This window comes from Sinocyclocheilus rhinocerous, unplaced genomic scaffold, assembly GCF_001515625.1.
Source record: "Sinocyclocheilus rhinocerous isolate Xijiao unplaced genomic scaffold, SAMN03320098_v1.1 scaffold738, whole genome shotgun sequence".
NCBI lineage: Eukaryota > Metazoa > Chordata > Actinopteri > Cypriniformes > Cyprinidae > Sinocyclocheilus > Sinocyclocheilus rhinocerous.
The window spans coordinates 435,061-457,360 of record NW_015633949.1 but is presented as its reverse complement, the minus strand read 5'-3'; the positions used below and the strand labels follow the sequence as shown (position 1 = coordinate 457,360).

The 22,300-nt window shown below is 36.7% G+C and overlaps 2 protein-coding genes across 4 annotated transcripts in view; both read left to right on the top strand.

The window, feature by feature from the left end:
• The window catches only part of LOC107744786 (lissencephaly-1 homolog A), a 47,554-nt gene extending 39,168 nt beyond the window's left edge, over positions 1-8,386 (top strand). For both annotated transcript variants that reach the window (XM_016558604.1, XM_016558605.1), the window contains exons 7-11: positions 555-657; positions 2,417-2,645; positions 4,255-4,356; positions 4,469-4,625; positions 5,552-8,386. In XM_016558604.1, coding sequence (XP_016414090.1) covers positions 555-657; positions 2,417-2,645; positions 4,255-4,356; positions 4,469-4,625; positions 5,552-5,625 — 665 coding nt within the window. In that variant the 3' untranslated portion in view covers positions 5,626-8,386. The remainder of the gene's footprint in view (positions 1-554; positions 658-2,416; positions 2,646-4,254; positions 4,357-4,468; positions 4,626-5,551) is intronic.
• A 674-nt stretch (positions 8,387-9,060) lies between these two features.
• The window catches only part of LOC107744784 (methyltransferase-like protein 16), a 36,794-nt gene continuing 23,554 nt past the window's right edge, over positions 9,061-22,300 (top strand). The window contains exons 1-2 of one of the 2 annotated variants that reach the window (XM_016558595.1): positions 9,061-9,147; positions 9,749-9,881. In XM_016558595.1, coding sequence (XP_016414081.1) covers positions 9,754-9,881 — 128 coding nt within the window. In that variant the 5' untranslated portion in view covers positions 9,061-9,147; positions 9,749-9,753. Of the gene's footprint in view, positions 9,148-9,178; positions 9,235-9,748; positions 9,882-22,300 lie in introns of those variants that run through there. The other variant, XM_016558594.1, reaches the window with a different exon arrangement.

The following is a 22,300-nucleotide window of genomic DNA, read 5'->3' as shown; positions in this document are numbered from 1 at the left end:
CCTTCTGCTCGAGCTCACTCTCTCACACTCTCTCTCTCTCTCTCTCTCGCTCTCTCTCTCTCTCTCTCTCTCTCTCTCTCTCTCTCCCCGTCTCGCTTCGTGGGTCGCCTGCTTTAGCGGAAGATTAGGAGATTTGGACAGCAGTTTAATTATCCTCTTTGAGACGAGATAACATTTTGTGGTTCTCCCCCCATATTTAAGACTGCTTTTTCTAGGCTACTTAGTTTCATCATCTATTCAGGAGCTTAAAAATGGCGTTCTGTGTAATTAGCTCATCTCTTTCGCACACTGTGAGAACAAAGCAGCCCAAGGCAAATTAGCAGCTTCTTATTCTCCATTAAATTGTTCAATATGTTTTAAAGCTTAACCACTCATTGTCAGATCCTAATGTGCATGACGGTTTGATTTGTATGGTAGAAATGTGTATATTATGTGCTGAATCCCAAAGTGAATTCAGTGTATCCATCTCAGACATTGTTGGTGGTTCTTTGGATGACAGTTTCAGGACAATCTGGAATATTTTATACTTAATTCTTTTCTTTATTTTTTTTCAGGGCATGACCATAATGTTTCATCTGTAGCTATTATGCCCAATGGAGATCACATAGTTTCTGCCTCAAGGGATAAAACCATTAAAATGTGGGAGGTGGCCACTGGGTAAGTCATTTAGCAAATGCTGTATGCAGGTTTCATCCTTTTAATTTGAAATTGCTTAAAATGTTCTTATTGGATAAAGTCCTGGGCTGCCAAAACAAAGGTTGGTGATCTTAATGTACCCCTAACCATAGCTTGCTACAACAAAACTGTCCAACAATACAGTTACTGTATTGTTGAGTTTCTTCAGCTGAAAAGCACCTGTGTAAATGTTGAACAAGTAACAAAGTGAAATTCTGCTCTCCAGCATTTTTCATGTTGTAATCAAATAGGGCATTTGCATAAATTTTTAAAAGTTTAACACGTTAAAAATATTTAACGCAGATAACACAGGGGTGGAGCTAGGGTTGGCCACCCCACTCACAACTGCTGCTTCTGTCTCTTTTTCTTGACAAACAAGTGCAGAAACGGCACAGGTGATGAGGGAGCTTCAGTAGAACAGAGATGAAATGTTATCAGGCCATATGCCAGTAAAAACTCATTTTCCTGTCCTGTCAGGCGTTATACTTTGCTCATAGCATGTGCTCTTCAGTTGCACGCACAAATGCGGCTGCGGCGCGCTGTTGCCTGTATCACTTCATATTAAAGCGCAAAAGAAACTATGAGCATGCAATGTCATAGAGAGAGAGTCTACATGCCTACTTTTAATGAAGATGATCGTGTGTTGTGCATCTGCAACGTCATCTTGCTAAAGAGAGATACTCGGCTACTCCTCTGTGGCGAATGCGTATTGTATTAGCGCTGTCATATCTGACTATAACATGTCATATAGCATATAACACGCTCTCACACATTTATTATTTTAACATTTTGGGAGGAGTAAAATTTACATATGTGGTTTCATCAACCCGATGCATTTACACTTGTCCAGTTTCGTCTGGAATGCGTCCCAGACCACCTCCTGAAGTGGTTTGAGCGATCAAATTTAAACCCGTCTCGAAAGCGTTTCGGAGAGCATTTACACCTGGTCTTTTCTCGATCAGATAGCTATTTGATCAGAGAAAAAGCATGAAGTGACCAGGTGTGAACAGGCCCTTTAAGACCTGAAGTGGGTCAGAAACACATCATGTTCAGCAGCGGCAGCTCTTAAAGTAACAGCAGACAAAAAATCTAATAACCCAGCTGATGTGATGTCTGTTAATCAAAGAATAAAAGAAAAAAAGAGGAAATCAATAACTTTTGTAGCTTTAAGGATTCATCTATATTTAATTTAGAATTAGTGTTTGATAACTTATTAAATTTCTGTATATTTCCTTCTTGCTGAAGGGCACAGGTAAACATGATATTTATTATAAAGAGTTTATGTGAAGATTGTTTTAAGTTCACTTAAATTAAAATGTATTTTTTAAAGTGTAATAGATGTTAAAATTGATAGCTCTCAATTATACTGTAATGTTGAATGGCTAGTCAATGGTTAAATATTAGGGAAAAAACTGCTTCCTAGAGACATCAGTAGTGTTGGTATCAGTGATACTCGCCTTCAGTCATAAAAAAAGATGCCATTAAACAAATATTAAATATATACTGTCTTTGTTGTTTCTACATTAATTTAAAGATTGAATGTGAAATTATTGCAATATAAAAGTATATTTAAAAACCTTGTTAGGTGGGATTAATCAAGATTAATTTCAGAAAAAAATGTGTGATTTATTAGTAAATTGTTTTTTTTTTTAATCGTTTGACAGCACTATATTTTATAATAGAAATGTTCTTGACGATGATAAATTTGGTTAAATCTGTGTTTGTTGGCATTGCTAAACAGGTACTGTGTCAAGACATTCACCGGCCACAGAGAGTGGGTGCGCATGGTGCGGCCCAACCAAGACGGGACCCTGATTGCAAGTAGTTCTAATGACCAGACGGTGCGCGTTTGGGTGGTGGCCACAAAAGAATGCAAGGCGGAGCTGCGTGAGCATGAGCATGTTGTGGAGTGCATTTCTTGGGCCCCTGAAAGTGCCCATCCCACCATCCTAGAGGCGACTGGCTCAGAGGTGAGAGCACAGAGTGAAAATAGCATTTGTAATGGCAAATAATTATGCCATTTAATATGTTCAATAATTGTTGATGCTATCTGAAACCGCTTTAACAACGATTCCTAAATAAGCCGATTCTTTACAATGAATCCGTAAAACTCTTGCCAATAGACAATGGATCTTTTTTTGTTTTGTCCACAAAACTGTACCTTAATGCAGAATTTTAGTATTGATTATTGTAAATGAAAATCATATTTAGGTTTGTACTTTTACTCTGTGTATTTGTGATGTGTAATTCGTTCACCACTGGTAATAAGTAATAGTAACATGTAATATGCACAAAATGAATACAGTAAAATACTAGGTAAAAAAAATGTCTAAAAGAAGTCTACACAGAGGCTTTAAGAAACCAGGTCTCAGATGCTATTACAGGTCAACCGGGCATTTTTTCCACTTCTTTTAACCTTGCATTTAAAAAAAAAAAAAAAAAAGGTTTGAATCATTGGATCTTTGTTTGTGTAAATAATCAATGCATTATCGTTTGAGATTTTTATTGGTCTCTACTTTGCTGTGCCCTTTAAACACATTTTGATGGGTCCTTTGATTTTCAACTGATCATCTAAATTTGTCATGTACAATGGTTTGAAATAGACTGTGAAATGACATAGGTGGTATTAGCACTTGATAGCCTAAGGTGAAGAACGTACCATTTGGATTTTTATTGCTGGTCTTATGATCAACTGTGTCCAATTTCATCTTTATCTGATGAACCATTAGCCCTCACAGCATGTGGAATACAGCCTTTAACCCTCACAGTAATTACTATTGTTATGTAAAGGAAACTTTCTCCTCAATGTTAAAAAGTGAACATATTTAGTCAGTCATCTTTGATCTTGTCAAACCTGTTCAGGTGGAATTAAAACAATCTCTTGACACCAGTCACTGTCACAGATGTTAATTACAAAGCCTTGTATGTCATTACAGCAGCTCTGTCTAAAGGTATAAATGTGCCTGAACACACTTGTCTGAGCATGCCATCCTCTCGGCAAGAGCAATTTTGTTTTTAATGTGTCTGTTCGCACTCCCCCTCAAGCAGAGTTGGCCTTTTATGGAGGTAGAATCATAGATAAGGCCTTGAATGTAATGACCATCCATTCTTTGCAGAACTATCTAAATGCATTATCACCCCAAACACCTCGGCTCTTGTTATATCCCCCTTTTCATTGACTGCACGAGATGTGTATTGGCTCTCAGTACTAAGGTGTGGTATTCAAAGTGTTATGACTGGATGTCTGATATATGCGCCTCTGCTAGAGTCTCAGCCACCTCTAATGTTGCTGTTTGTAGTGCATCAGTCTTAATAATGCCGTTTCCGTAACCTTGTTGTGGGTTAAAGACTTGCCCAGACACTATTGCATTTTCCTTCTAGGAAGAACCATAAATATTTATCTATACACTTATAAATCAGTGTTTGGGAAGCTGCTTTTGTAATATATTTGACACAAAAACAGTTTTTTTTTTTTTTAGAATGAATGTTTTCAATGAGATAACAGCATAAAACAAACTGACACTAAGAATGTAGAAGGTTCAAATGCTCAATATTTTTTCCTGTTTTTTTTTTTTCCAGACCAAGAAGAGCGGGAAACCTGGTCCTTTCCTGTTGTCTGGTTCCAGAGACAAGACTATCAAAATGTGGGATGTGAGCACTGGCATGTGCCTTATGACACTGGTGAGTCGGTCTTGTAAAATTGCTGTGATTCTCTGAAGTGCGTAATGAGACTATTTGAGAAGTTTTATGCTTTTGTCCAAATCTGAAACATTTTGTTTGGTGTCGTCTTCAGGTTGGCCATGATAACTGGGTGCGTGGGGTTCTTGTGCACCCTGGAGGAAAGTTCATCGTGAGCTGCGCTGATGACAAGACTTTGAGGATCTGGGATTACAAAAACAAGCGCTGCATGAAGACCTTGAGTGCCCATGAACATTTTGTTACCTCTCTGGGTAAGCGGTCATATAAAAACTCATCTTCTCTCACTGGTTTCTGATGTTGTTTGAAATGCATATCAGTTGTTTTGATGACCAAGGAAGGGTAAAGATGCCTTTTAGAAGTGTACAGTGCAGAGTGATTTCTCAGGTTAAGATTGAGTTTGTTACTCTACAAAAGGTAGTCCTGTCAGCCGTTGGCAGCATGTTCAGAGAAAACGCTGAACCCTCCAGTCTTTCAACTGCCTGAGTCCAGATCTTTTCAGTGGATCAAGGCATTGAAGCTCTCTAGAGATACTTGATGTTATTCAGCCAGCTCCCCTGCAGGCTCCCGTGAAGCTTCAAACTTGCTTTTAAAAGCACTTCAGTACACAGCACTCGTCTTCCAGGCTATTGATTTGAAACAATGGTTTTGGTGTGAGTAGAGAACTGAGTGTTTGTTTGAGGCTTCAGGTCTCTCGACAGTGGTTGAGCTTGTGAATCCTGCTATTTCAAGTGTTTTATGCATGTTTTAAAAGTGGAAATGTGTCATTTTTGTGGCACAAGCATCACGAAATGGAACTGGTACAGTTAGGATGTTCAAACAAGATATTTCCCTCCTCTTCCATTGGTCAAATGATCAGGCAGCCCGACCCTTAAATCATGCCATTGACTGAGCTAATGCTGCCATGTTGGACTGTTTGAGGAAAAATATTACATTTATGTTACATCTTCATTATATCAACCAATATTTGGCATTTTTTAAATCATTGTCAGTCGAGTGATGAGTTTTTCTGTTTGGTCGACAAGTGTTGGAAGTGGGACCTTTATTTTGACAGCGCTAAGAATGACAGGGCCTCAATACAGGCCATCAAAAAATACATATTGGTTGAGTACTAATCTTAATATAATTTTTAAACTCAAGTCTGTGTTCCTAAAGTACAGTGTCTCTAATCTCTCCGCAGATTTCCACAAGTCAGCTCCATACGTCGTCACCGGGAGTGTAGATCAAACAGTAAAAGTGTGGGAGTGTCGCTGATCGTACCCGCAGGACCCTTCACAACACCTCCTGCTCCCCTCCACCCCCCCGGACCCATTCCACTTCCCCCTCAGCTTCCTCCTGCTCTTCTGGATGCACTCGAACACCACGGTTATCACCCACCAAGCTCCAGTTCAATAACATGTCCTTTTATGTAAATTATTCTGGATGTAGATCGAGCTATTAAATGAAAAAAAAAAAAAGTATTCTTGCATGGTGAATCCAAAACTGTATACTGTAAATTTACATAATGTTGTCTAGAAGTACCATAGGTTTAACACAGGCTGATCTTTCACTCAGCCTGACCTACCGAAGGCAGAAGCTGACTGGGTTAAATGTAGGGCACTAAACTGATAATTTAATGACAGTGTCTGATTTATTTTGTCAATCTTTTTTTTTAATTTTTTTTTTTTTATAGTTTTGTTTTGTTTTCTTCCACTGTCTTAGTCTGTTTGTGCCTAGCTTGGAGACCTTTCAAGGGGCAAAGGCTACAGAATGAACCTATAATGCTGAGGTGGAGAGTTGAATGATCATCTATGGGGCTTGTTATCGAAGTTATTCTGTAGCTTTGTTGCATCACTTCTGGAGTGTACTTACCATTCTCTTCTTGTGGATTTAGATAACATTTAATGGTTGCATCTAAGAATGTTTCATGTGTTTTTGTCTGGAAACCTTTGGGAATAAATCTTTGTACGCTTGTCATGACGCGTCCTACTGAGAAGTACAATCCCAGAGACATGACTTTACACTGTAAGAGAGAATTGTGCTTAATTATAGAAGTGAATTTATATGAAACTCCTGCATCCAAAAAGCCATGCTGAATAGTGGGCGGGTTTTTTTTTTTTTTTTTTTTTTTTGCCCTGAATCAGAGATAGCTTTAGTAAAGATTTTGACCTCAGTGGTCAGTTGAGTCTGTCACTCAGGAGCACTTCAAACTTGCAAGCACCATAACCGTTGCCTCTACGAAGCACTTGATTTGGCCCTTGGCGTTTGTTGTTAAAGCCCCATTCAGATGAAGATGTCCTGATTCTTCCTTTGTTGTTTAATGATCTTGTTGCCCCTATGGCAGTTGCACTGAGATTTGAGTTCACGAAAGACATTTGATGCAGAAATCGCAACCCTCAGTTTGGACCTAAGGTGCAAAGCATGACAAGGGCTCAAAGTTTCCTCTCATCAGGGGGATGTGCAAAAATCTGTCCTAAAAGAATGGGTGCAAAGATTTCCATGGTGAAAAAATGGAACGATGAGCTTATGATGAAATAAATCTACACTCGATACTGTGGGAAGCTCAATCTTATAATAAACCAATGAGTTGTGGAGCTACAAACTAATGATCTGCCTGTTTTCTCTGTGGAGAGTCTTAATGGTGACTCCAATTGTAAAGGTATCTTCAAACTGTGGACCATAGCTGAATATCCCTAAAATAACCACAGGTGCTCAAGCCATTACTTTGGTGTGACGAGTGGCACATTGTCTGCTATATCTCTTAATAAATGTACAAATAAATACACAATGGGAAATGATTTGATAAAATCTTAAACATGGAGGTAAACCATTCCATATCTTTTAAGGAGAAAATAGGCCTTTTGACTTTGTGCAAAGACAAAAGAAATTCAGTTAAATTGCACATCCCTGCTATTGTTAGATCTTTGGTCACATCGGACTGAAGGTTTACATGATGCAAGTCTTCAAAATGCATAAACGGATATAATTTTAATTAGCCTTTTCATTCCAATGCAATTATATAATAAAGAATTCACTGCTTAACCATGCTATTATCAAGCGATTTCCTGTTGTGTGTGTACTGGATGTACCTACTGCTGCTGAAAATCTGAAAAGTGACTAGTCTGAGATCTGTACCTGTCCACGTAGCACTTCTGCATGTAACCGTACTGAGGATTGAGCTGTCTGGTGGGGAACCATTGGGCGCATTTGATGTCTGACCATCCATGTCAAAGTGACATATTTGAAAATATATACATAAATATGTTGCGCCATGATTGGTTAATGAAGCTAGACACCCTACCAGATAGGTCTGCTGGCATGCTAACTGTGGGCCGCTCAGTACGTGGTTGTAGAGGCCGATCTGTGTGTGCTTGTAAGAAGGAAGATGACTTTATTTCGCTATGGGATTGTGGCAGACTGAGCAAGCCAAGGGAGAATTGCCCATCACAAGAAAAGCACCAATGATGCCTCCTTTAGTTTCTTGATTTAGATGCTGGTGGAGACGATTGACATTGCTTCCTCATTCACTTGACTGTGTTACTCAGCACAGAAATAGATTCAGAAGTACTGGAGCTGTAAACCTAAACCAAAAAAGTGGATAATTTTGGTCAAAAATATTGCTGAATTGCATCATTTGTAAATTAAACATGTATTTACATTGTCCAGAGTTTATTATCCCCATAAGCAGTGCTACTCCCTTATGATTGGCTTTCCTCAAGACCTTAAAGTTCTTTCTTGGTTTGACAATGATGATGTCCTGTTTTTATGTGTCCAGAGACCGGTCCCAAGCAATCCCACTGCTGCACACGCTGGATGGGTTCATGTACAGACAGACTTGTGAAGGTCCTGTCTGTAGGTCCATCCTCCAGCCACAGGTCTATCATCAGCTATTACTTTGAGAATAGATTGGAGGTTTCAGACTTCACAGCTTGAATGGGACTCTTTGCTTTTTATGGTATCACTGTTCACACAGCCAATTGTTAACAATATATCTGGATGTTATTGTTTGCAGCATAATTAAAGAAAAAAATATGAATGTTTTGTCTGTTGGTAGTGATGCTGTATGAATGGAGTCAAACAGGGAAGTGACAATGGCTTCCAATGGTTACAGTTTATTACATATTCAGCACTTCAGATATTGCACTTCAAAATTTGGCTTATAGGTTACAGAACAGAAAAGAAAAACTTACTACTTATTCAAACATATAGTTTCATTTTAAATAAGACTAGAAAAAAAGTATGCAAATTTTGATAATTATACTATCTAAAAATTGGTTGGCCATTAAATACATAAAATGTTTTAACGTAAATAAAACAATAAAAAAATTGGAGAAAATCTAAAAATATAATGCAATAAAATTGTAAATAGTTTTAAAATAAATTCAAGAGGTGAAATTTAGGTCTCATTAGCAAGTTTAGTTTGTGGATATAATATCTGCATGTGGAATATAAAGTTTTAATAACCTTATTATAATTAGACTAATAGGAAATAGTTTTTCTATAATGTGTTGTCTGTGTTAGTGATTTTTTTATTTTTTTCATTTATAAATACGCAAATATAAAAGAACAATAACCTATATGCTAATGGAGAATCTCGAAATAAGCGCAAGATTTGTCCTGTCTAATGTCAAATATATTGTTAAATAAACCGATTCCATGACGCCATATGTGTGCGCCGGCGCAGAATTGTGACTAAAGCGGAATCCTGGAACAAACACGAACGTTGGGACAACGTGATTTGCCAATGACAGCCGAGAGTGCTGAACACTAAGAAACTACCGAGGTTTTCGTTCATTGGTATTTATCTATTCTTCCGATCTATCGAAACGGTAGAGTGTCGCGTGTGCTGTTCGTTACAGATGCATGTTTGCAGTGTGCTGTCTGGTGAACCAGTTGGCTGTTTGGCTACTTACTCTCTTAGCATATCTCAAGAGAATTAGCCCTGAACACTTACTTGTGTTTTTAGATAATTTATTACATTATACACAGACAGTATGTTTCCTCTTTAAATAGACACAGTCTGTATCGCACTTTAATTCATTCACATGGAAAACAAGACTTAAAGCAACAGTTCACCCAAAAATCTAACTTCTGTCTTCATTTACTCACCCTTATGTTTTTCCAAACCCTTATGACTCAATGTCTAATTATGTTATGCACTTTTGACTTTCATAGCATCATGTTGTTGTTGGATTTTGCACACAATGAAAGTGAATGGTGACTGCTCAATGAGCGGACATTCTGCCTAATATCACTGTTTGAAAATGTCCATACATGTTCGGAACAACGTGAGGGTGAATAAATAATCACAAGATTTTAATTTGGGGCCTTTGAAACGGTTTATGACTTTGCTTTGATTGCTGTTTGTGGTGTCATGTGCAATCTTGTCTTGTTGCAGAAAGAATGGCGCTGAATAAATCCATGCATCCTCGAAACCGTTATAAGGATACACCTCCAGACTTTGTGTATCTGGCCTCTAAATATCCAGAATTCCAGAAGCACGTGCAGACCACACTGACTGGCAGAGTGATGTAAGTCTGGTTGCGTTTTAGCATTTTTTAAGGTGTCATATGACTTGCTAGAGGAATTATGACATAAAACATAAAGTGTTGTTCTGTTCTAACATTGTGAAGGAAAGAAAGAAACTGATCTGTCTCAAATGACACAATTTTTTTATTTGTGATTTGCACATATTTGCCTTTTAGTACAACATGATATTAATTTACAGATCTCAGACCAAACAATTTATTTATTTAGATTTTATATAGATTTTAAATGTTTTTGAAAGAAGTCACCAAGACTGCAATTATTTGATCAAAAACAGTAATATTGTGAAATACTATCACAATTTAAAATGTCTGCTTTCTATTTTTATATATTTTAAATTGATTTCTGTGATGGTGAAGCTGAATTTTCAGCATCATTACTCCAGTCTTCAGTGTCACATGATCCTTCAGAAATTATTCTAATATACTGATTTGCTGCTCAAGAAACATTTCTTATTATTATAAATGTTGAAAGCAGATGTGCTGCATAAAATTTTTGTGGAAAGCTTGATAATTTTTTTTCTGGATTCTTTGAGGAATAGAAAGTTCAAAAAGAAAAACAATTATTTTAAATATAAATATTTTCTAACATTTAAATGTCTTTCCTGTCACTTTTGAGTTTAATGCATTCTTGCTGAGTAATATTAATTTCTCCAGAGAAATTACTCCAAAAATTTTTTATTTTTTTTTCAGACACTATATTTGACAAAAGTAAAGATTTACCACATTTATGATATTTTTAAAAATGATTTTCCAGTAATGGTTAAATCCCACCCTACATATTTTTTTCCTGCTATGACTTTAAACTTTCATAGAAGAAAATATGTTAATATTAATAACATTACAAACATCATCTTTCTTTAAAGTACCAATCACAATATCTCCCATAAACAGGCACTCTGTCCCTAATAAATTCATTAATATACATTTTAGATCATACTTAATGCCCACAAACTGGTATGTGATGTCTGCTAGGTTGCATGTAGTCTCAGAGGAGTAAGTCAGCAGACTTCTGCTTTGGCTTTGTAAAGGGAGAGGAGTTATTTGTGGATCAATAATCACATTGGCGCAGTATTTTAGGTCTGTCCCATTGAAGCGGCTGCTATGATTGGATGAGCTTCCTGCTGTGACGGTCGATACACAGCAGCGCATCCAGGGCTCCAGGGGAGGGACTGTTGTCAGAAAATGAACTTGACAAGCAGCACTCCTCTGGGAAAATTGCCTGTTTTTTCCCCTCTCATCGTTTTTCATTTTTTTTAGCCCCACTTGCAAGATTAGTTTTCGGTCTAATGGGAATCATCTTGAGCAAACGCCCTAAAGTCATGTCTGAGGCTGATCATCTTGCTTTTTTTTTTTTTTGCCAAGTCTCCATATTTCCAGTCAGTCCCACTTGGTTGTGCACCGTTACTGTTGACCTTGCCAAGAGGTGTGCGGTTCTCTCTCTACTGAGCGAAACGTCCCAGTGGTTTCAGAGGTAGTGCATGCAAATCAGCCACCGTGCCTACGGGGTTTCAGCTTAAAGAAACAGCCGATGTTCAGCTCAGTGAAGTCTTGACTGGAGCAAAGATTTCAGCCTCTGGGAGTTTTAACGCTTGAGGTGCCAGAGCGCAGTATTTCAGATCTCTTGGGTATTCTTTCATTTTGCCCCAGCCCAGGTCTCTGGAAACTCTCCACAGTCTTAGCCAAGCCTGAGGGTTTGTATCACACACAAAAGTTTTCACAGACTCAGCCTCCATCGTTATTTTACTGATTGTTTTGGGCTCATTTTGGCAGCTGAAAGAAAGACTGCCGTGATTATGCATGCATGAGTGGAAGCAGGAATCTTGGATGCTCCTTTTTGATACTGGGCTGTTTCCTGCCCATGTCTATGGGAAAGCACTGCAGATGTGCACTACAGAGCTGTAGAGTGGCAGGTGGAAGGGGCACAAAAGCATCCTGGAGCGGAAGAAAGCCTCAAAGTGTTTGAGGGCTGAAGGGCGGGAGCTTGTAATTGGGACACAGAAATATGAAATATGTCAGGCAGTGTGTGTGGGAGTGACGGTGACTGTGTTTCAGAGTATTGTGTCTGATCGTTGACTTTTGATCATCGTGGAACTGAGAAAGGACATTGAATAGTGGCTGACCAATAGGGTTTTTTTCAATAGGGGAGATGTCTGCATCTGGAGATCAAGGTGGATGATATAAAACTGATAAAACTAGTTCACCCAAAAATGAAAATTCATTTACTCACCCAAGTTGGTCTAAACCTGTATGAGTTTCTTTCTTCTGTTGAACGCAAAAGAAGATATTTTGAAGAATGTTTGTATCGAAGCATTTGATGGTAGCCATTGACTTCCATAGTATTTTTTTCTATACTGTGGAAGTCAATGGCTACCGTCAACTGTAGCCAGTGTAATTTATTCCTGTGATGCAAAGCTGAATTTTCAGCATAATTTCTCCAGTCTTCAGTGTCACGTGATCCTTCAGAAATCATTCATATATGCTGATTTGCTGCTCAAGAAACATTTTGTGTTATTATCAAGGTTTAAAACGGTTCAAATTTTCAATTATAATTTTTTTGGACACCATGATAAATTTTTTTTCGGGATTCTTTGATGAATAGAAAGTTCAAAAGAACAATATTTATTTGAAATAAAAAATCTTTTGTAACATTATAAATGTCTTTACTGTCATTTTGCAGTACTGTCATTATGTCTTTACACATGTGTCCTTGCTGAATAAAATAATTCATTTCTTACAAAAAAAAAAACTTGCTGACCACTGAACATTTAAATGGTAGTGTGTTATCAGACAATTTAATTTAAAGACATATTTAATGTTTAAATTAACATATTTATTAGGAATGCACCGATGTATCGGCCACCGATATTTATCAGCCGATTTTTCCTCAATTTACAACCATCGGCATATCGGCTATATAAGGAAAAAGGCCGATATAACAAACCGATGGTTTATTAATTAACTGCGTGAAGGCACTGAGCTGTATAATGTCTGTTGCATAATCCTAGCGCTGCTGTCTGCACTTTAATGCTAATCAAATAACAAAAGACAAAAGATCGCACACTATTCTTGACTAAATAACTTTTGTAACTTTCATAAGTGTAGCGGACCTCATCTGAATGATGACCAAAACTTTACTGATGTTTTATTAAGTTTATTGCGTCCTTTTTCACTCCAAAAAAAAATCACCATAAGAGCTAAACAAAACACAGTACGAGAAGTGCACATTAAACTCTCTCAGTTGCATTATCATCAACATACAGCGAATTACACAAACCACTTATTACAACTAACAGTAAACAAATATATACAGATCTGATGCCTTTTCGGGGGGTGCTTAATAAACTGACAAACTTTCAATCCAAAGAACTGCGTGCTTTCATTACCCATATAGCTCCGTAGACTAGAAAACCCGTCAAAATAAGAGTCCCGCCTTAGTAAAGGAGATCTCATACATATTTAAACTTAACAAAAAATATTAAAATGTATACAAAAACAAATTAGAAGATTAATCATAATAAAGTCTGTTACAATAAATAAGGATTAATATGTATTTAATTTATACAGTGAAGTGATATTTTACATTTGTTTACTTTATTTCTGTATCTGAAAACTGTTAAACCTACCTAAAAAGCACTGTTTATTTAATATGTATCTTTGTTCTGTTGTATTTATGTAGGCCTGCTGAATGTTAAATGGATCCAATCCATGTTCATTAAAAATTATTTGATGATGCAGCAATAAAACTGCTAGTATAATTTAATGCAGGTGTTTTTGAACTTTGCTGATTTAAAACATGATCAAAATAGTATCTATTTTGATGCCAAACAAATAAGAGAGGAAGTGACAAATATCGGTATCGGAATCGGCCAATAAGTGTTTGTTAAAATCGGTATCGTATCGGCACCAAAAAATCCAATCGGTGCATCCCTAATGTTTATATGTAACTTGCACCACATTGCTGCAGGAAAATAAAAATATAATTTATTTTTCATAACATCTTATAAAATATTTTGAAACAATTAATCGAACAATATGAACTTGATAAAAAACAAATATATATATATATACTTTAGAGAGCAGCTTCTCCTTGATTTTATTCTGTGATACTTTTATAATTTTTTATTTCTTTTTTTAAATGATAAATCTGTCAAATATGAGTCATTCAGGTTTTCTGGATTTGAATGAGGCATGAGACTCTAAGGCGTTTTATTTGTGTGTTGTTTTATATTGTTTTTAGTATTGTTGCATATAATAATATCACAAGGAGAGCTGCAGTTGGCCTGTCTTCCCTCGCCCACAGCTCTGATCCTGTCTGGTCACGTCACATTTCCTTAGCAGGAGAAGTCATTATAGTGTGACACAGAGAGAGAGAGAGAGAGAAATGTGTGCTTCAGAGAAGCAGAGGAACAAAAGCGATCTGGGCTATAGAGTCATGTGTTCACAGCCCCAGACTGTATTGACGTCTGTGCAGCTGGAGAGGCTGTTAGTGTGTCCATCTTTCTGCTGGCTTTTCTCTCAGGTGTGCTGTCAGGTCTGGCCGTGGAGCCTCTTTTTTGAAGATGTGGCTTGAAAAGAGCCCCGTGTTTCCTCACCCTTTGATTTCTAATGATGGTTATGAAAATTCTAACAACACCCCTGGAGCTGTTCGCCTCTGTGGTCTAATTAGCAGGGCTGGCCAGCCTGTCCACCACAAACACCCTCCTCTGTTAGCGTTGTTTCTTCTTCTGGTCTACAAATCTGTGCTTTGTCCTTTGCACATATAGAGCATACAGATCTCTCTTTATCTTTAACTTTTTAACTCTATGTTGCCATATGAATGATTTTTGATTACAGGTGATTATTTATTGTTTATCATTCTATATTGGATATCATATATTATCTGATATTGGATATTTAAATGTGCCTAATTATTTTGACTATTTTTACATTTGATAATTTTAGTTAATATAACACTGTTAAATGTAGTCTTTAGCGAATCTCAAAATGAACATATATTTTGTATACTGAACAATGTTGTGATTCCTAAATTTTGTAGTGTTTATTTTTTATAATTTTATTTGTTTTGTCAGTTCATTGCTAATTTTGGTATTTTTATACATTATAATGTTGTGAAATTATTTTAGTTTTTAGTGTTTTGTTTTTTTTATTATTTTAAAAATTTATTTTTTTATTTTTATTTTATGTCAATACATTGCTTATTTTGATATTAAGTTTCAACGACTTTAAATGCACAAAACTAAAGACTTGCAGTTAAAGGGGACATCGGATGCCCATTTTCCACAAGTTGGTATGATTCTTTAGGGTCTTCATGAAATGTCTGTAACATACTTTGGTTAAAATTCCTCAATGGTCGTGTAAAACAACACCCTTTTTACCTTGTCAAAAACAGCTCTGTTTACAGCGACCCATTTCGGTGCATGTCTCTTTAAATGATAATGAGCCACTGCTCACCCCGCCCCTCTCTTCCGTTTTTTTGTGTGTGTGTGTGTGTATTCAGTGGCGCATTACCATCAAAAGCAAAACTATTCCACTGTGTCCTCAGTGGCTCTGATGTCGGGAGAAAATGAAGACTCTTATGTTCACTTTTACATCCAACTACAAAACATCTGCATTGCTTACGAGACATCGTTGTCGCTACAGCTGCTCGAGCACGGAGAAAATGGTGGACAGCGTACAACTGGCTGAGGGCGGAAATATACTAATACGGGACAGTCCGTCAGCGGTCGTGGGCAGGGCAAAAAAAAAGAAAATCAAAACGGCTTGATAATTGAGACCTTTCAGGTTTTTGGGGATTAAAAAAAAGTAGTGAATGGATTTGTATCAATGTAGGGTGGTTGTGTCCACACACTGCTAAGACATTTATATACAAACATCATGTAAAAGTGAATTTTGCATCCGATGTCCCCTTTAAATGAGTGAGATGTTAATTAAATTCTGATTGATTCAGTTTAGTTCAGTGAAGGATTCATCAAAGTGTTTCAAACTGAAGTTATGAGTCTTTTTGAGTGATTCATGAAGAGAATCGGCTCTTAAGAACCATCTGTTCATGAATCGGACTAGGCTGGTCGTGCTGTATGTTTGTTAATGGGTGCAGTTGTGCAGTTTGCACAATAGAAAGACGTGTTGTCTTTGCGTTACTAATTCAACTAATTTTACATTAATACAGTCCCTGAATAGAAGCTCAGAACTTAAATGAAATATTCTTTTCGCAGTGGTGCTGCAGATTCAGCTGAATAGTGGTGTTTTTTGGACCAGTGGTCTGTGGTCATGAAATGCGCTGCATAAACGCCTGACCAGCTCAGATCCTCATTTGTTCCTCATGACTTACGCATGATTGATCGCTTTGATCAAGCCAGCATCGGCCACGTTCATCCAGGTGGATTTAGTTAACACAAATCTGGGTCAGATGCAACCAAAATAAGTACATCTGAAATGACCACATTGGTCTTATCTGTGAAAGAGGCTTTGTTCAGTTACATTTAAATAAAATGTACTGTTTTACATTCATTTCCTATTTTTATGTCTCTTGGCATTGATTGCTAAAGAATTGTTACATTTAGGATTTCTGCACCGGATTCTGTCTTTTAGGAATCATTTGGAGATTTCATCTGCACTATATTTTAGTCAGGTGAGCCGAGTCCAGGACAGATGTCTGGAGTTGTTTATGGCTCGTGTGTATGCACATACATGTGCGTTTGAGTGGTCTGAAATATCAACTGGAGGAAACGACATTGTTTTAATGTAAATGAATTCTGCAGCAGGTGTTAGTTTGACACATATTTGCATGTTTGGTTTTTTTTTATATATAAAACTGTAAATCTTTCTGCCATCTGCAGCAGGTGTACGTTACAGCACACTTACCATTCAAAACTGTCCCAGACCATATGCTCCTCATCTCTCTCTCATTCACACATACACTCTCTCTTGCTCACTCTTTCTGTCTGATTATGCTCTGAATGCAGTACTAGCTTACTGAATTCTGCACAGTAAAACACTGTATATTGCATACTAATTTTAAAAATAGTATGTGAAATCAAATGTATTATTCAAACATTTAAAATTGCATCATTTTGCATATTTAATTTAGTAGGTGCATCCAGATAATATTTTTAAAAAATAATTTCCCCATATTTTGCATTTAGATTGCATTCACTTAAAGTTAATCATCTCTCTCTCATTCACACATACACTCTCTCTTGCTCACTCTTTCTGTCTGATTATGCTCTGAATGCAGTACTAGCTTACTGAATTCTGCACAGTAAAACACTGTATATTGCATACTAATTTTAAAAATAGTATGTGAAATCAAATGTATTATTCAAACATTTAAAATTGCATCATTTTGCATATTTAATTTAGTAGGTGCATCCAGATAATATTTTTTAAAAATAATTTCCCCATATTTTGCATTTAGATTGCATTCACTTAAAGTTATTTTTTTTTAAATAATTAAAAAACACTATAACTGTAAATGTAATATTTTCCAGACATTAAAATTAATATCCATTTTTCATACTGTACATTATAAAGTTGTGATGGCTAAATTTACTTGTAGCATTTAAAATGAATTTATTTTATTTTTTTTTTAGATTAAGAAAGAGAATTTTTATCAGTTGTCGGTCATAACATTTACTGATTTATCTGTATTGGTAATTCGAGTGCATGGATCATTTTGTTTAATTGTATCTTTAATTCAGTAGGTGTCATTCAGGTATTATTTTTAAAAAATAAAAAAGATATCTTGCTTTAAATTTGGTGCAGAAATATACTTTTTGTAGAAATATAATGTAATATAACGTGGTGTAGAAATATAATGTCTATTTAAATAATGAGATATTATCTCTGACTGATTCATCACCTAAATCAAACGCATTACATTGTTGGATATAGTATTTTTGGTGAACTAAATGAAAGTCAGTTTGCATAATGTGCAAAGAATTGCAGAAATAGAGTGGTGTATTAGTATCATATTCCGTCTCTTTCTCTTTTTCCTGCATTACTCTTAGAAATTTGCCTGAAACCTAACTGATCTGGTATTTAACCAAAACTTCACCAGTTAGTCCTGCAAGTTAAGACGTGGGATTTGCTGAAATATTAAGTCTTTTATATATATGAGTTATAATTAGCTTCTACTTTTCGTCATTCCAGACTCCAGACATTGGCGTGCTGTTAGATAAGCTTCCTTCCATTTCTTTCCTAAGTCTCTCATGCCACAGTTTTGAGGATAGGGTTAATCTGGAAAGAGACACTTACTGAGAGGGATGTGGGTACGACAAGGAATCCTCTCCCCCATAATTTTTCCTCTGCTGCCACTGGACGAGAAAGATATGAAAGGAGAGGAAAGATTTGGGGCGCAGATTTCATCCAGAGAGAGATGGGATTAGAAGGCATGAACCAGAGAGACGGCGTCCGTCAGTGGCTCGTGGATGACCTGGAAGGAACTAGGGAGCATTAAAAATTCAGAATATAATGTGACATTGTGAAACCCTAAAATGAAAATTCTGTCATTATTATTTACCCACTCATGTTGTTCCAAACCTATACTACTGTTCAGAAGTTTGGGATTGTTTTTTAATATTGTTGTATTTTTTTTTTTATTATTATTTTTTTTTTAAATATATATTTATAATGTAATTTACGGCGCCCCGCACATGGCATGCAGGAAAAAAATAGTAGGCTAAATCGTGTGCACGATTTACTATTTCGTTCCCTCAATTTATAAATTGTTGGCACAATTTACTAATTTGTTCCCTCGATTTGCTAAATCGTGCACACTATTTATAAATTGAGAGAACGAATTAGTAAATTGTGTGCACAATTTAGCAAATCAAGGGAACAAATTAGTAATCGTGTGCACGTTTTAGTACATCGATGGAACGAATTAAAATCGTGCGCACGATTTATTTATTTTTTCTTGCATGTCATGTAATTTATACATGCAACGTAGTAATTTATTCATGTAATGGCAAAGCTGAATTTTCAGCATCATTACTCCAGTCTTCACTGTCACATGATCCTTCAGAAATCATTTTAATATGCTGATTTGATGCTCAAGAAACATTTCATTATTATTAGTCTTAAAAACAGTTGTGCTGCTTAATATTTTTGTGGAAACAGTTTTTTTTTTTTTTTTAGTATTCCTTGATTAATAGAAAGTTTGAAAGAACAGCATTTATTTTAAATAGAAATCTTTTGCAACAGTCTTTTAAATCAATACTACTGACCCCAAACTTTTCAATGGTAGTGAATTTTTATTCTTAATTTTTGAAAATTCTTCATATAGATTTAAATATAAATGGGTCCATATGACTGGTGCTCTTTTCAGAAGCTACTCTAAAACTTTGTCCAATGAACAGACCAAAATTTTAGTTCACTGGTAGTCTTCACTTCTAATGTAGATCTTAAATAGGGTGTCTTTGTCATTAGCTTTTATTGATGTCCTTCTTGTCTGATATTTGGTTTGATAGCTGCAGCAGTGATGAAGTAATTTGACTAACAACTTAAACTTCACTTTTATCCTCATACAAAACTATAGTATGGCTTCAGAAGACTTAGAATATAGTGCACAAGTCATATGGACCATTTTTATGCTGCATTCATAGTATTTTATATAGAGATTCTAAGACATTGTTTTTTGTGTATGTTTGATTTAAAAGACTAAGAGCATAGAGGTTTAAAATGACATGAGGTTGAGTAAAACATGACAGAATATTCATTTTGGTGCAAACTATACCTTTAATTTGATTCTTTAGTGAAAGAAGACTGTAAATGATCTTTGTGTAGTTTCTAGCTGCAGTAAAAGTAGCATTAATCTCTGCAGCCTGGCAGACAGTGAACTGCATTATTGATGCAGCGGAGGGCTGTCCTGGGTGAGGGTCCTCTGCTGAAATGTCAGCCATAATTATGGGGTTCAGCCTCAGCTCACTTACAAATGAGATGCGGGGACATGGTGGGGGCATCTCACATCACTCATCCTCTCTGCTGTCTGTTACAGGACTAATCCTAATTTTAAACTCACACTCCCCTAGTTGGGGTGTCAGTTTTTGACACATGACAGCATTAGCCATCAGCTTGTCTTAAAGGAATAGAACAGCCAAAAATGTAATTTCTGTCATCATTTATTCACCCTTATGTCATTATACACTTCTTCTGTGAAACATAAAAGGAGAAATTTAGCAGAATGTCCAAGCTGCACTTTCCCATACAGTGAAAGTGAATGGTTACCACAATTGTTAAAGGAATAGTTCACCCAAAAATGAAAATTATGTCATCATTTACACACCTGTATAACTCCTCTGGAACACAAGATATTTTGAAGAATGTTGGCATCTAAACCATTCCTGTTCCCATTGACTTCCATTGTATAGACAAAAAAAAATACAATGGGAACTGTTGATAACTGTTTGGTTATCAACATTCTTTAAAATATCTTCTTTTGTGTTCTGCAGAAGAAAGAAGTGCATACAGGTTTTCAGTTTTTCATTAAAACATGGCTAAACGGAGCTCTAGAGGTGACCTTGCAGTGATGTTGATGGTGCTGATGGGTAGACCCATGCTGTGCCGTTGTGTTAGTCTGATTGGTTAGAGCAGTGCTTTTGCTTTAGGACTCCGATTTCACATCATTTGCACATCAAACGGCAACCCAACATAGTAGTAACAATCTTTATTGTGCAATTTTTGGTTTTCAACACTATTGATATGAACCTCCCGTATTGTGACTGCCGTTTTTTTGTGATATTCAAGCTCATTATCATCTCTTACCGAATCTTCTAATTTTAACCTGCTGAAATGTCCTTTTGCAGCATAGAGCACTTTTTTTTCTCAATTTAGAGTTGTTCATTCCTGTTCATGTCCTTGAGTCAGAGGGTTGCAGTTTCTGATTTTCTCATCCTGGCTCTAATCTGCCCAAATACAGTACACACCCACCTCACGTCAGCATTACCCTCCTCTCACACACTAACACACATCCACAGTGCTCGTGCTCCACTAACACACACTCCTCTGCGGGGTGGGTGGGCTGTACCGGTTACTGTGGAGACGGCTGGGCTGCGGCACTTGGTCTTCGTCCTGTGAGATGAGCGATTCAAACAGAGGCTAAAAATAGAGGGCAGGATAACGGCTCTCGCGGCCTCATCTTCTGCACACTGATTATGACCTGAAGCATACAAGGTCAGCCACAGTCACGCAGGATCATTTACACACTCTGTGAGGACCAGATGAGCTGCTGGGTCTCCATTGTGTCATATTTAGCCTCCTTTGTAAAATCCATACCTGATTCTTTACAGAGCTGTTGTTTTATTTAATGTTGGCATTTGTGCTTTATTATTGTAGGTAATCCTGTTAAGCAGTAACCATGGAAACCTTCTATGACATCCATATTCATATTTAATTCCCATGATCACATTTTCAAGATTAATAGGCTGGATTAGAACACTGGATTAATTATGGCTAATGTGTTAATAAATTATAAAGATAGAGGTGTGTTGGATTTTTCACATGAACGGCTGTTGCAGAAATATTTCCTCTCGTGTTGTGCTCTTATTTGTGTTAGAATAAAGAAAAAGAGACAATGTTAGAGTTGTTGTCCGCTGATGTTCTTTGGCTTATTTCCAAAGACGTGTCGTGTGGTTAATACATGTGGACCTATATGTAGCCTAAATTATCCTAGATTATATTTTGCCTCATCCATTTTTCCTTCTATCCTGACAAGTGCTTCAGTCCCTGCTGCAGAGAAACACCTCCATAACAGGATATTACCACCTCCATGCTTTACTGTAGGAATGCTGTTATTTGGATGGTGAGCTGTATTACATTTCCACCGAACATATCGTTTGGTAGGAGAATTTGTGATATTGTTGTCACATGCACACAATAACCACTCTTTGTCATAAATTCCTGTAACTGCTTCAGAGTTGCTGTAGGCCTCTTGGTCGCCTCTCTGAGCAGTTTCCTCCAGGCTCTTTCATCCAGTTTGGAATGACGTTCTGATGCAGGGAGGGTCTGTGTTGTACCAAATACCTTCCACTTATAGACTTCACAGTGCTTCTAGGCATTGATAAAGCATTTGAAATGTTTTTGTATCCATCTCCTGACTTGTTCCTGTCCACAACTTTATCCCGGTGATCTTTTGACAGTGCCTTTCCACCCATAGTTGATTGTTTGCTTCAGTTGCACTACCAAGGACTGAAATGCTCCAGGAAAGCTCTTTTCATGCTGAGCTAATCAAAATGACCACAGCTGATCACAGTTGAAAGTCAAATGGCTTTGTGTGCCATTGAGAAGGTGATTAGCCACACCTGATTGAGTTTACAAATCATTTTTATCTTTTTCCAATTCGGTGATTCTGTTTTTTTTTTTTTTTTTTCTGACATGTTGGGGTTTTATCTTTGACTTGGATGTTA